Below are 15,382 nucleotides of genomic sequence, written 5' to 3'. Positions count from 1 at the left end.
TCAAGGAGGACATCCGTACTCGAATCCTCGCACGTTGGTGGTGTCCTTTTGCATGGAATCATCTGTACCAATATAAGAAGCAGTCCACTATATCTACCTATATACGTTATAACCCGTATGATTCCAAGTTCATACATTATAACACGGTAGAACCATTCACGCCGTGTTAAAAGGTCGGCCATTACGTTAATGTTCACATATGTACCCATAAACTTGGAATGAACGTGACACAGGAAACCAAAACACATTTGTTATCAAAGTTACTGACAACACGAGGTAACGCAAGACAAAATAAGAAACTTTTAGTGCACTGCTTAATAGCTTTAGATACGACGATCAGGGTCGCTGTTGTCTAGTTAGTCCGGCGAGACTTCTTTTTTGGTGCTCGGCGCGAAGTTCCTCGATCTGTTTTTTCATAACGTATGATTCCACCTTCAGCTTGTCGCGCTGAAGTTTGATCTGCGCCTTCTCATCCATAAGACGTGCAATGATGGCTTTGTTCTCGTCGTTCAACTTCGTGCTTATCTCCACGAGGTTGGAGAGGTTAGCTTCCACAGTCTTGATCAGGTTCTTCACCTGGACAAAGGAGAAGGTGTCAGATTGATGGCAAGACGCACCCTCATCAACTTAGGAGGAAGCTCACCACAATAAGCCACGTTTCACAACTAAATCAAGTAGACGAAAGAAAGAAAAATGAATGAAGCTGAAGCAGAGCGAACTTATAGCTGAGTAAGTGCTGGCAGCCGAGATCTCCTCCTGCGCCTGGACATGGCACTCCGGAGTAGTCTCCTTCCGCACAGCCATGGCTGAGAGTGTCAGGATAGAGAACAGCAAGATGACTGGATGGCCTGGAGGTGGACATAAGGAGGAAGGGAATGTGGCTAGGGTTTCGAGACTCCGTCTGGCTTACTCATGTTTCATAACTAAATTAAGTAGCCGAAGGAAAGGAAAAACGAATGAAGCGGAAGCAGAGTGAACTTACAGATAAGGAACCCTCACCAGCCTGGATCTCCTGCAGTGTCTCGACACGGGGTTCCGCAGTAGTCTCCTCCTACCCAGCCATGGCGGAGAGGGTCAGGTGGAGAGCAGCAAGACGAATGGCTGGCCTGGCGGCGGGTAGAGGGGGGATGAGTGTGTGGCTAGGGTTTCGAGATTCCGTCCGGCTTAAATAGCCCTAACCTGGCCTCGGGCGAAGAGCCAGGGCCACCGGAGAAGACGCCTGTCGGACCCTTGGGTTTTCTGGGGCGGCGCCACGTGGCGTTCACATCCGAATACGAGGAGACGCCTGTCGAGCCATTGGGTTTTCGCAAAAAATGCACAGGCGTGGCTCCGTGTAAAACGCAAGCATGCGTTCCTAGGCCTCCCAACCGTGCCTCTCCTGGTGATAGAGTCAACGGAGTCATTTTGAACACAAAGGGACACGAACGTGACTCTGGATAGTAATAGGTCAATGCGTTTGTGGGCTTGACAACCGTGCCTATGACCTGAAACACTGAGACACAGAAAGTAGCCTTCATGTGTAAAGAACCGTGACGCTACTAAACACAGAAAGTCGCCTTTGTGCATTTGAGTTAAAATCTCCCAATGAGAACAATTGTAACACAGACAGTCGCTCGTCACTCTGCATGACTTAATGACCATTTGTTTACGAATATAATTGAAGCAATTACAGAATTGCGTGTTCTCACGGCCGTTCTTCTGCAACCAATGCTTGTCTGCAAGTAATTGAAATATAAAGCACATAACCGTGCTTGTGATGCGTGTTCAACCGTGCCTCATGTGCGTTCACTTCGTGCTTCTGTGATGCAAAGATTTCAAACACAACGAGTCACGGTTGTGTTTGTGTTTCTGTTTCACAAATGGATATAGTGCCTGGCAGTAGGTTCACGGTGTTTCCTGTGAGAGAATCACGTCTTTACATGCTACTACAGCACGTGGAATCACGGCCGTGCCTGTGTGGCATGTAGAACAGTGCGCGTCATATCACTTCATGACCGTTGTGTGGTACATGGCAAACCATGTGTTTGCCATGGTCGTGCCTATGTGACAGGTAGAACAGTGCGTCTCGTATCACTTTCCTACGAAGGCATGATCGTGTGTGTGGTTGCTGACAAACCATGGCTCTGCCATCACTTCACTTGCTTGCTTTTTCCTGTGAGCTTTTCGGCAGAATCATCTGCAAGGCAGAGGCACAGCCTTGAATCTACTTAACTTTGACACAGTCTTTATAGTTACTTAATTGTCAACGTGCCCGTGAAAATTTTGCCGCTTACAAAGGCAAGATGATTATAGAACCGTGTTTCTGGCGTCGAACAGATTCTTCAAAGTAATGTGTGCGGTAAATAATTAAAACACGGAGGGGCACACCCGTGCCTGGTCTCCGTGTTCAACCGTGCATCTCGTACCTTGAAAGCCGTGGCTCTATTTAATGTTTCAAGCAGCCACCTACCATTTACTTGTTATGAGTAGTAATTAACTCGGACCCTCACGTAAAAAAAAGAGGTAATTAATGCGGACCATTCTGCTCCCCGTCGTGGGTATTTAAGTCGTTTCTTGGATTGACAGGCTGTAATCCATTTTTCCAGATCCACCTCATTGAGCACTGGTCGTGGGCAGCGCCACCCCAGCAACAGAGGTGGAGATGGAAAGCGCTGCTCGTAGCATCAAGAGGTCGAGAGTGGCGTCGACGGCGACGCCGCGTTCTGGTGGTGTGCTGGTGGTCGGAGGGGATGGAAGCGGCGACCGTGCTCCCTCTCGATCCGAGGAGGAAGAAGAGGGATGTCGTGCGGACCGCATCAGCGATCTCGCTGACGCCGTCCTAGGTGAGATCATCTCTCGTCTCCCCATCAAGGAGGGCATCCGTACTCGAATCCTCGCTCATCGGTGGCATCCTTTATGGCCCACCACTCCTCTGAATCTCGACTGTTGCGAGATCCCTCTCTTTCACTTTTAACGATGGAGAAACAATTCATATCGAGACCACGTCTAGGTTGTCCGCCTTCACCGACGAGCGCGTCCGTAAATGCTATTCCGGAACTCGGTGCCCTCTAAAATGTTTCGCTGATGTTGTCAGTCTTCCGGAATGCATCCTGTCCAGTCATGCTGGCTCAGTTAGCCGCCTCTCTCTCCCGGCGTGCTACCTGGAGTGCAGATCCTCCACTGTTGATGCCTGGCTCGAATCTTCAAAGCTTAACAATATCCAGGTTCTTGTGTTCTACTACCTGTTCCCAGGATTCCTGACGAAAGAGGTTACACTACTGGATGTATGCAATTCATGTACGCCCTCAGCACCCGAGTCCGTGTTTCGGTTTTCCTCCTCACTACACACCCTCGCCTTTGCTCTTTGCCAAATACCAGACAATTATGTAGGGACGCTTAAGCTACCGCTGGTGAAAAGACTCTCGCTTGTGGAGGTTGATATTCCAGACGTCTCGCTGGAAAGCATAATCCACTCTAGTTGCCCTGCACTTGAGTCTCTGCTGCTTGTTTGCAGTAGAGGAGGTCGTCGGATCACAATAAACTCGTCTAACCTTGTATGCATTGGCGTTCGTTGTGCACATGGCGAACTAATTATTGAGGATGCCCCTTTGCGTCGACGGTTGATCCATGATATTCAGGTCGACGACTCGGTGATAACCGTCGTCTCTGCACCTAAACCGGAGATGCTGGGTCAATTTGTGTTTGTGAAAGTCAGTAAATTTTTTGAGGTACTCACTTTCCATGATACTTTCAGCTGTACTTGTCCGGGTCTTTGTTTCTATTTAATCTGATGATCTATGTTTTATGGTTCACGAAGATGGAGGACTTGGTGAAAATCGGTGTCTCTGCAACTGTACTAGATAAATTCACGGATACTTGGGGTGTGTCATGCCTTGCGGTACTGAGTTTTCCTAATACTTGCAGCTGCAAACAAGTTTTATGTGATCCAACCTTTCTTATATTAGTTTTGTGATCCATCTTCTGTTAATTTTTATGAAGGGTTTGGGGGCATTCGGGCTAACACGATTGCGGCATTCTGTCAAGACCTTATTTATCCTCATGCCTTATATAGTCGACTTGGTTGTTCCCTTGTTGCAGTTGTTTCCAAATCTGCAGAACTTGTTTGTCCAGGTGATTATCTTCATAAACGTTCATACTGTAGTACTCCTTCCATCTCAAAAAAGCTTGTGTTACATTTGACTGTAATCGTTACACCCGTATCTTGACAAGTGTATGACAAGCTTTTCGGGACGGAGTTGGTAGAATTAATTGTTTCAGTCGTTCTTTCGATGGGCTATCTCTTTTTATATAGGTCAGCTATTTGTTGCTTTCATGTATTTTTTTTAGGGAGGATGCATCCGTCATGGTGAAAAAAAATGGCGTGTTAAGCACGGGCAGTTTCTCAAACATCACAACATTTGCGTGAAGAAATAACGCTGGAAGATTATGATACCTTGCCAAGTAACATTGAATTTGCAAGGTTCTTTGTTCTCAGTGCAAAGGAGCTTGACACCATCAACATTAAGTTCCGCTCGCCTCCTACAGAGTTCAAGGAAGCATTTACAGAGAGCATCAAAGGGTTCTCAAGTGTGCCAAAAAGGCTTCTAAATGTGCTCGTCTTAGGTTATGATCAAGTTGCAGGCATGCTTTTTCGGAATTAGAAAGCAGAAGTGTCGAATATCTGGATTTGACGGATCCATTCAGATGTGCATGCTGAAAATAGGTCTTGAGTTGGTTGGCCAAGTTCTTGGGACTTATTTCTTGTTGTGAACTTTTTGTGTTCGCGTTTTGTGTAAATCTTGTCAAACAACCGTTGTACTCTTTGCACTATCTGTGGGCTTTGTTTGTCTTTGTGCTGTGCGCAGCCACGAAGGAGATTCCAACTGATGAAATCAATCTACCTTCATGTCTTTTATGTTTATGTTACTTTATGTCATAGTCGCCAGTCATGTGGAAATGCGCCAATAAACGTGTGCCTCTTTCTATCTCTCCAATTGGCCATTACGTGCCTCACAAAGTAAACAGAAAGTGTTGACATCTGAACAATATTCTGTTAGGTTTCCGTAATAAATGCACAAACGTGACTCCAGGTAAGAACAAACCATGTCTCCGTGGCAGTCACGTGCGTGCCTATCCTTCTGACCGAGTCCACCGACTCATTCAGAATACAAGCAGAAAACCTTTGTGCGTTACTCCGTATAATAGCATGCCATGCCTTCAAGGGCTTTATGTCAGTGCTTGTGACCCTTAACAATGAAACACAGACAGCCACGAACGTCCACGCCTTTTATATCGAATAATATACGGAACATCAAGAAAGAAGCGTGACACAACTCAATACGGAACCGTATCCACAGGTAGTTCACGTCCGTGCTTTTAAATAGAAGGAAAGAAGCTTTTAAATACAGCGTATCTCAATTAGGCTATTCCGTGCCTCACAGAGTAAACGCCCGTGGCTGTGCGTAAGACAAAGGTTCACTTCTGTGGGCTAAATGCCCGTCCATCTCCATGAGCATGACTCTATGTAATACCATCGACCATGCCTTTTGAGCACTTCAAAAACAGCGTCTCTCGAATCTGCCACTCATTGCCTCACAAAGTAAATAGCGAGTGTTCATATCAGAACCCAATTCTATCCGGTTTGCGCAATAAACACATGAATGTGACTCTGCCTAATACTAAAGTATGCCTCCATGGGCTTCTCGTCCGTGCCTCTCCATCTAAACGAGTGGACGGAATCATTCGGAAAATTGATACAAGCGAACATGACTCTATATAATACCACACGATGCCTTTGCGAATTTGGCGCCCGTGCCTGTGACCCTTATCACGTAAACACAGAAAGTCACAAACGTACATAGCTTTGGCTGCAGAGACTTGAAGTCCGTTTAGCTAATGAAATGTACGGCTTGCGCAATAAATGCATGAACGTGACTCTGCCTGAAACTAAAGTATGCCTCCATGGGCTTCTCGTCCGTGCCTCTCCGTCTAAACGAGTCGACGAAATCATTCGAAAAACAGACACAAGCGAACATGACTCTATATAATACCCGACGATGCCTTTGCGGATTTGGCGCCCGTGCCTGTGACCCTTATCACTGAATCACAGAAAGTCACAAACGTACATAGCCGTGGCTGCAGAGACTTCAAGCCCGTTTAGCTAATGAAATGTACGGCTTGAGCAAAAGACCGTTTAGCCAGAGACCAAAATACCGCGTCAACTGTTGGCAAGATTTACAGATTGAGCAAAAAGGTACGGGCATTGTTTCACCACACCTACGTAAAACCAAAACCGGAAAGTGGCAGCAACATCTCACTCCATCACTGTTTATAGCACTTACAAGTGAATGGATCCTTTAAATCCTGGTGCTCAACGCATGCGTGCCTTAGATCCAAGTTCCCGTGCTTGCAACTTGACGACAACCTAAGGCAAGCATGTTTAGAAGCCTTTTTGTCCCACTGAAGCACCTCTTGTTGCTGTTTGTAGAATTGTTCCGTGAAGTCTTCTTGAAGAAGAAACTTGATCCTGATAGTCTCCAGCTGTGCTTTGTTGAGAACAAAGAATGTCGCGAATCGAATGCTTTCCTTGCATTGTACATAGCTTTCCAGCGTCAGTGACTTCAAACGAACGTCGTGATGGTGCTTACAAGAACAGTCGTTCGTAAGACTTTCTTCATTAGAGGCTCTTCCCTAAATAAACATGAAGATTTGAAATGGTTAGGCTCCATAAAGAGTGATTCTGTTGGGAGAGCAAGTGAAGGAATAATTCTATAACCTCCATTGTGATAAAAGCTTTTTTTAGTTTTGTCTACACACAGATGTGCCTAATACTGGTCCATGACCATATACAACTTTTTCCATTACATACAAATGTAAGTGACGTTTTTTTATGAATGGAGATCTACACCATGCATGGTATGTGTTTAAAATTTGTGTGAGAAGCATCACCTTGATATACAAGTTCTCCAAGCTTCGGAAGCGTTGCACCATGGCAAAGACTGCGTGCACGTCATAATCCATGCTAATAGATAACGTCTTGATAGAATGAACCGCTGTGGATGTGCTGACTGTCGGCAAACACTTCATGTAGAATAAAACATCATATTATTAGAATAAAGGTTGGATTACATGGAACTTGTTTGTACGAACGAATGGAGGTGAAAGTATTATCGAAAGTCGATACCTGAATAATTATACGGCCATTTGCAATGCTGGAAATATAAGAAAATTTGCCCATGACCTGCAGTTTAGGTGCAGAGGTGATAACTATCCGCAAGTTCTTGCTATGATCATCACAAAGCAACCGTTGAAGTGAGGAGGCATCCTCTATAACAACTTTCCCATAGTAACCACAAATGCCGATGCTTATAAGGTTAGGTGAGTTTATTCTGATACAATGGTGCCTGACTGTCCAAACAAGCAGCAGAAACTCGAGTGTAGGAGAACTAGAGCTGATTATGCTTTGTAATGAGACGTCTGATACATCAACATCCACTAGCGAGAGTCTCCTAAGCAGAGGTAGTTTAAGCGCCCGTACATAATTGTCTGGTAACTTACAAAGAGCAAAGGCGATGGTTTGGAGAGAGGAGGAAATCTGAGGGTTGAATGCTGGTGGTGATGGCATGAGCGAAGGGTATGAGAATGGCACTATGTCACGTTGTCTCAAACATGGTGGAAACAGGTAGTAAAACTCGAGCACCTGGAGATTGTTCAGTCTTGGGGATCGAAGCCAGGCGTCGACTGTGGAGTGTCTCCAGTGGAGGTAGCTAGTCGGAATGCAGAGGCGGTGAACTGTGCTCTCACGGCCGGAGAGGATGGCCTCTGGAAGGTACGAATCATCTTCACCGACATGTTCTTCACTAAAAAAAGTTCTGGTGTATGTTATGCGGATGAGTTCCTCCGGTGTGGCGGAGTTCGCGGTGATAACCCCGAAATGTACTTGATCTAGAGGGTTAAAAAGAAGTGGGACATGGATCTCACGGCAGTCGAGATTCAAAGGAGCAGCGCGCCACAGAGGGTGCCACCGACGTGCGAGCATTTGAGTGCGGATGCCCTCCTTAGTGGAGAGACGGGAGATGACCTCACCGAGTACGGCGTCCGGGAATGCGGTCTGGAGCAAACTCCTCTTCCTGATCCTCTGAATCAGTGTGCGGCAAGCCGCCGCTTCCAGCCGCTACCTCCAAACCACCGGAGGAGGCTGTCGTCGGTGGCCCTAGCCTCGCACCCTTGGTGCTCGGGGCACCGGAGTGGACCTCCATCTCCGTCTCCATTGCTGGGTTCGCGCCGCCTGCGAGCGCTGCTATTTGTGGCGTGGATCTGGAAGGATGGCTAGGTCTTCACTGCAGGCGGATCCCGCGTGTGAGGAAGGGAGGGGAGGGGACGTCGACCAGTTGGTGGACGTCGACCAGTGGATCTGGAAAGACGGCTAGGTCTTCACTGCAGACTTCGCAAATTAGCAGCTAGCGACACCCTCCTATATAAAGAACGCAACTCTCTAACCACGGGTCACCCTCCATCTTCTCCTACTCGGATCCAACTACCTGGCCATCAGAGCAAGAGCAAGACGGTGAGAGATCGGCCATGGAGGCGATTCAGGCGACCACCGTACGTCTTATCGAGGTGGTCAGGGAGAGCAACCCGCAACCCAACGCACTGCAGCGCCTCCAGGGGCTGCTCATGTCCGCCATGACGCGTTCCTTCTTCGACGCCAGCTTCGCCGCCTGGCTCAAGGGTGCACTGGAAGACTTCATCCACAAGTTCAGATTCGCCAACAGCAAGGTGAAGGACCTGACTGCTCGCCTCCATTCCATGTGTTGCCTCCGTAAAGGCTGTGCCTCCACCTCGGCTTCTGGGGCCCGGCTCGCCGGCCTCCATGGGAACGATCTCTTCCGCGCGCTGATGGCCCTGCAGCTCCCGGTCGGCGCGCCACCTGAGGACCACCTGGAGGTCGCTCTCTCTGCGCAACGCCTCATCGTGCATGATGACATCGACAAGTTCAGCCAGATCTACGGACAGATTGTTTATGAGGACACCTGCAGCGCCGTCCACGAGGTGACCATGGCGGCCTACTTCGACCACAGGAAAACTTTGGCGAAGCTCGTTCAGGAGCACATCCACCTCGCCGACGCCACCCCCACTTCCCGTCCAACCTATGGACCATCAAGGGCACAAGCCCGGGCGCCTTGATTAGGTCCTTGCCTTGGCTCTCCGTTTATTTGCTGCAAGCCACATCCCACATGCTTGGAGGCAAGTTCTATATATTTATGCTAGCTACTACTACTTTTGAGTTTTCAGTGACCCAGTCGATCTCTCATGATTAGGACTTCTATTTATTGAGTGTGTTCTACTATACGTTTGAGTCTAGTATTGTATGCCTGTCGTTAAGTTCCATTATTAATTAATACCATCAATCATTTACTATTACCAACTTAGTTTATCTCTTGTAGTCCACTTTTTATGCATCTCTCTATATGCGTGTGCATGTATAATCTGTTTCATTTCGGATGATGTTAATCAACATGCCTCCTCATGCCTCTTGTACCTGTAAGATTGTGCGTCTGTTATCACTGCACGACACTTCCTCTATGTATGTCCGTGACCCTGTGGTGAACGTTTGGGTGGAAACATGCTGCACAGCCTAGAACATAGGGTCCTGTAGAACCACGACAGTGCCGTTTCTGCAAATCGAGACATGCTTGTAGTGGAACCACTGTGCTTATGCTTTGTTTAAAAGCGTGCCGTCGTTCGCTTCGCAAATTACTGTGCTCGTGCTTCACTGTGAAACAATGTAATACAGACAGCCACGAACGCCCACGCCTTTTATATCGAATAATATACGTAACATCAAGAAAGAAGGGTGATGCAACTCAGTACGGAACCGTGTCCGTAGGGAGTTCACGTCCGTGCTTTTAAATACAACGAAATAAGCTTTTAAAAAACAACATCCCTCACATAGGCCATTCCGTGGCTCACAGAGTAAACGCCCATGGCTGTGCGTAAGACAAAGGTTCAGCTCCGTGGGCGAAACGCCCGTGCATCTCCGTCTGATAGAGTCACAGGCTAGCGTGACTCTATGTAATACCACCGACCATGCCTTTGAGCGCTTCATGCCCGTGCCTGTGACCCGAAACACAGAAACAAAGAAAGGCAGGAACGTCCACGCCTTCATGAGTGCACAAGACATGACTCTAGTTGGTACAAAGAACCTTGGCAGCAGAGACTTCACGCCCGTGCTTTTAAAAACAGTGTCTCTCGAATCGGCCATTACGTTAATGTTCACATCTGTACCCATAAACTCGGAATGAACGTGACCCAGGAAACCAAAACACGTTTGTTATCAAAGTTACTGACAACGAGGTAACACAAGACAAAATAAGAAACTTTTAGTCCACTGCTTAATAGCTTCAGATACAACGATCAGGGACGCTGGGCGCGACGTTCCTTCATCTCTTTTATCATAACGTATGTGTCCAGCTTGAGCTTGTTGTACTGAAGTTCGAGCTTCGCCTTCGCCTTCTCATCCATAAGATCGTACAACCTCGTGGATATCTCCACGATCTTCAAGAGGTGAGCTTCCGTAGTATCGAGCAGATTCTTCACCTGGACAAAAGAGAAGGTGTCAAATTGATGGCAGGACACACTATCATGAACTTAGGATGAAGCTCACCATAGTGATCCACGTTTCACAACTAAATCAGGTAGCCGAAAGAAAGAAAAAACGAATGAAACGGAAGCAGAGTGATTACAGATGAGGAAGCCTCGCCAGCCGAGATCTCCTCCTGCGTCTAGGCACGGCGCTCTAGAGTAGTGTCATCCTGCACAGCCATGGCGGAGAGTGTCAGGGTAGAAAACAACAAGAGGAGTGGATGGCCTGGAGGCGGATGAAAGAAGGAAGGGGATGTGGCTAGGGTTTCGAGATTCTATCTGGCTTATTCACGTTTCACAACTAAATCAAGTAGCCGAAGGAAAGAAAAAAGGAATGAACCGGAAGCAGAGTGAACTTACAGATGAGGAACCCTCGCCAGCCTTTATCCCCTCCAGTGTCTGGACACGGGGCTCCGCAGTAGTCTCCTCCTGCCCAGCCATGGCGGAGAGGGTCAGGATGGAGAGCAGCAAGAGGAATGGATGGCCTGGCAGCGGGCAGAGGGGGGAAGAGGGTGTGGCTAGGGTTTCGAGACCCCGTCCTGCTTAAATAGCCGGAGCCTGTCCTCGGGCGACAAGCCAGAGTGGCGTTACCGGACGAGACGCACATCAGACCCTTGGGTTTCTGGAGTGGTGCCACGTGCCTTTCACACCCGAATACGAGGAGACACCCATCAAAACATTGGGTTTCCGCAATTAACGCACGAACATGACTCCACGCAAAACACAAGCATGCCTCCCTAAGCATCCTGACCATGCCTCTCCTGGTGATAGAGTCAACGGATGCATTTTGAACACAAGGAGACACGAAGATGACCTCTGAGCTGAAACACTGACACACTTGATGGTTTGGCGACGGTTCGTGCATTTGAGTTAAAATCTTATATCTTACAACGAAAACAATTGTAACACGGATAGTCGCCCGATTCTATTAGGTTTCGGTAATAAACGCACAATCGTGACTCCGGGTAAGAAGAAACCATGCCTCCGTGGGCTTGACTTCCGTGCCTCTCCTTCTGACCGAGTCCACTGACTCATTCGGAATACAATTAAAAAACCTCTGTGCGTGACTCTATATAATTAGAAAACCTTTGAGCGTTGTATGACCGTGCTTGTGACCCTTGACATTGAAACAAAGATAGCCACGAACGTCGGCGCCTTTTTCGAATAACATACTATGGACTGCATGTCCGTGCTTTTAAATGCAAGGAAATAAGCTTTTTAAAATAGCATCTCTCATATAGGCCAATCCATGCCTCACAGAGTAAACGCCCGTGGCTATGCGTAAGACAAAGGTTCAGCTCCGTGGGCTAAACGCCCGTGCATCTCCGTCTGATAGAGTCACACGCTAGCGTGACTCTATGTAACACCACCGACCATGCCTTTGAACGCTTCATGCCCTTGCCTGTGCCGCGGGTTTCCGCTATAAACGCACAACGTGACCCCGCGTAAAACGCAAGCATGCCTCTCTGGGCCTCCATACCGTTCCTCTTCTGGTGATAGAGTCAACGGAATCATTTGGAACACAAAGAGACACGAACGTGACTCTGGATAGTAACATGTCAATGCGTTTGTGGGCTTGACAATCGTGCCTGTGACCTGAAACACTGACACACAGGAAGTCGCCCTTGTGCATTTGAGTTAAAATCTTACAACCAAAACAATTGTAACACGGACAGTTGGCTGTCACTCTGGAGCACTTAATGACAGTAACGTTGCACTGCAGAGAAGCATGGTGTATGTACAACCTGCTCTTGCTACTCGGATCGACGAGCGTGCCTCTATTGCATGCAGGGCAGTGCTCCCCTATTCTAAAAGGCTGTGCCTCGTTTCCTTCCTCAAACAGGAAAGAAATAATTTTAATATTTATTATTTTGTGGGGGAAATAATATCAATATTAATAATATACTTGTTCTCCAACCGCCCCTTCGATCCTGTTAAGATTACTTAACATGGTGGTTAAGGGATTAACTCCCGCTTGTAACGGAGGTTGCTTTCTGCAATCGCGTCGGTTCCGTCCGAACGGACGCCCCCTGAAAACGCCTGTTCCAGTGCTATATATAGCACTTCATCTAATGCAAAGAGAGGAGTTCGATCATTTTTTCTTGTCGATCCTGAACAGATCCCTCCACTCCTCTCCCCTTCCTTCCCGTCCCCAGTTACGCTTAGCCGTCTTTTCAGATACACGCCACATATAGCGGCGCTCGCAGGCGTTGCGAACCCAGGAATGGACACGAAGATGGAGATCCACTCCGGTGTAGCATGCAACAAGAGGGCGAGGCTCGCGCCACCGGCGACGCCGTCCTCTCGTAGTTTGGCGGCAGCGGCTGGAAGCGACGAGGGTCCGCCAACTGATTTCGAAGATCAGGAAGAGCAGTCTGGTCCGGACCGCATCAGCGACCTCCCGGACGCCATCCTCGGTGAGGTCATCTCCCGTCTCTCCACTAGGGAGGGCATCCGCACCCAAATGCCCGCACGTCGTTGGCGCCCTGTTTGGCCCACCGTTCCTCTGAATCTGGACTGCCGTGAGATCCCTGTCGCTCGTCTTTTTAACCATCTAGAAACAGTTCATATCGAGATCATAAGTAGGGCCTCTGCCTACAGTGAGGAGCTTGCTCGCATACGATACATCGGAACTTGGCATCAGGGAAAAACAGTTCCTGATGATGGTTCGTGCCTTCCAGAGTCCATCCTCTCCAGCCATGTGGGCGCAGTTCTCCGCCTTTGTATACCGGCGTGCTACCTCCAATGCAGACCCTCTACTATCCACGCCTGGCTTGAGTCCCCCAGATTGAACAATCTCCAGGTGCTTGAGTTTTACTACCTGTTTCCACGATTCATGAAAAAACGGTCAAACTATCACACACATGCTCTTCATCTACGCCCTCACTACCGAAGTCCGTCTTTCGGTTTTCCTTTTCTCTACGCACTGTCAACTTCGCGTGTTGCCAGATACCAGACCATTATGTAGAGGTACTTGAACTACCATTGGTCAAGAGACTTTCGCTTGTTGAGGTTGATATATTAGACTTCTCGTTGCAAATCATGATCAACTCTAGTTGCCCTGCGCTAGAGTGACTGCTCCTTGTTTGCAATAGAGAAAGCCATCGGATCACAATAAATTCGCCTAACCTTGTAAGCATCGGCATCCGTGGTGAGAAAGGAAAATTCATCATCGAGGATGCCCCCTCACTTCAAAGGTTGATCCACGATATCCAGAGCAATAACATGGAGGTATTCATCGTCTCTGCACCTAAACTGGAGACATTGGGCAAATTCAGGATCTCGCTTGGCTCCACAGGTGTTATGGTACTGACATCTATCTATCTATCTATCTATCTATTATCTATTATATACATAATACAGAAGACAAATAAGACACCACGTTCTTCCACATATGCTAAAATAATGTACATCGTTGATTAATAATATTTAAGGCTGAGATTGAAAGATATTACGTTACACCCAAAAGTTATATGTGTTGAACCGACACGTACAAGGTGCATGAATAAGAAGTTGGGAAAAAAGGAAAAAAACTACAACTATGTTTTTCTACAAAAGGTTGCAGGAGACACATGTATGTACGTCTTAGAGTCCAACACATGTATGGGGTGCAAGCGTTGCATGTTCTAATAGGAAAGAAAAGAAGAGAGAGAGAGAGAGAGAAAAGTGCTACTACGCTACGTAAAATAGGATAGTACAACTAAGTTTTATTTTTCTAAAAAAGGTTGCCGGACAGACACATATGCACGTCTTAGAGTCCAGCACATATTCCCTCAAAGAAAAAATAGTCCAGCACGTATACGACGTGAAAGCGTTATAGGAAAGAAAAGAAGGGAGAAAAGAAAGTGCTGCCACGTACTGCTACAAGCATTAAAAAAAGCAATTACTGCTGCTATATCACATTTCTCTTCAAATCAAATATATTGACACGTATTATAATGATTTTTATCGGTAAAAATACTGTTGCAGGGAAAAATCTTGCATGCTCCAAAGAAAAGAATATGTGTTCCTTTTTCACAATTCAAACAAGAATAAAATGGAACATCAATGTGGAACATTGACATGTACAATTTTTCCAGCTGACACGTGACCACGTTCAGCCAAATTAATGTACCAAAAGCGTGATGAATTGCTAAACCTGGTGCAATCCGATAGTAAAAGGCCGTAGTGTCGAGCTAAAAAAAAAGAGCGGTGGAGTCTGATTCTAAAAGGGTGCAGTGTTCATCTAAAAAAAGAGCACAGTACGATTTCATGCAGGAGTAGTAGACCGGCCGGTTTCATCCAACTGATGTCAGCCGTCATTGGATTAAACAAATTTGTTTCATACATGAGTGCTTAGCCATGTTATATCTGGCCATGAATTTTTGGCACTTGATCGAGATACGTAAAATCATTGTTTTATTGTTTGGATAATGAGTAAATGTATGATTTAAACCTACTTATTTATATAATAAACTTTATATGAAAGATTTATTAATATGAGATTAAACCAAAAATTAAAATGAGTGATTAAAATAAAATAAAATTATGTGTCAACGTGCATGGCTTATCTAGATGTGTCAATGTACACGGGTTTAACAATATACTGAGAAAAGATAAAAAAATAACATGAGTTTGACAGAGTCTAGCAGATTGTGTCTCAATTGTGTTCATGTGAAGCTCATAGTTGCGGAAAGTAATTATCGATGACGTGGAAGCATAAGGCATGCCTCACACCCGGCAATAGAATAGGCAATATCTCCCAATGTCTCCAGGTGAT

General features: G+C 46.7%; 1 protein-coding gene across 1 annotated transcript; it reads left to right on the top strand.

Annotated features, from left to right (window-relative positions):
- The first annotated feature begins 12,847 nt into the window (after window positions 1-12,847).
- LOC109762711 (F-box/FBD/LRR-repeat protein At1g16930-like) lies at window positions 12,848-13,698 on the top strand. Its single transcript, XM_020321587.1, has 2 exons — window positions 12,848-13,426; window positions 13,573-13,698. The coding sequence occupies exons 1-2, from the start codon at window positions 12,848-12,850 to the stop codon at window positions 13,696-13,698; spliced, it is 705 nt and encodes a 234-aa protein (XP_020177176.1).
- Window positions 13,699-15,382: the final 1,684 nt, after the last annotated feature.

Source organism: Aegilops tauschii, chromosome 7, assembly GCF_002575655.3.
Source record: "Aegilops tauschii subsp. strangulata cultivar AL8/78 chromosome 7, Aet v6.0, whole genome shotgun sequence".
Taxonomy (NCBI): Eukaryota; Viridiplantae; Streptophyta; class Magnoliopsida; order Poales; family Poaceae; genus Aegilops; species Aegilops tauschii.
The sequence above is the reverse complement of the archived record's forward strand: the minus strand, read 5'-3'. Positions and strand labels throughout refer to the sequence as shown.

What these genes read in the sequence shown, in the direction of transcription:
- LOC109762711 (XM_020321587.1), top strand. Translation starts at nt 12,848, where the DNA reads ATGGACACGAAGATGGAGATCCACTCCGGTGTAGCATGCAACAAGAGG. An exon ending in CCAGATTGAACAATCTCCAG is followed by an intron (nt 13,427 to 13,572) that starts GTGCTTGAGTTT and finishes GCGTGTTGCCAG; the next exon opens with ATACCAGACCATTATGTAGA.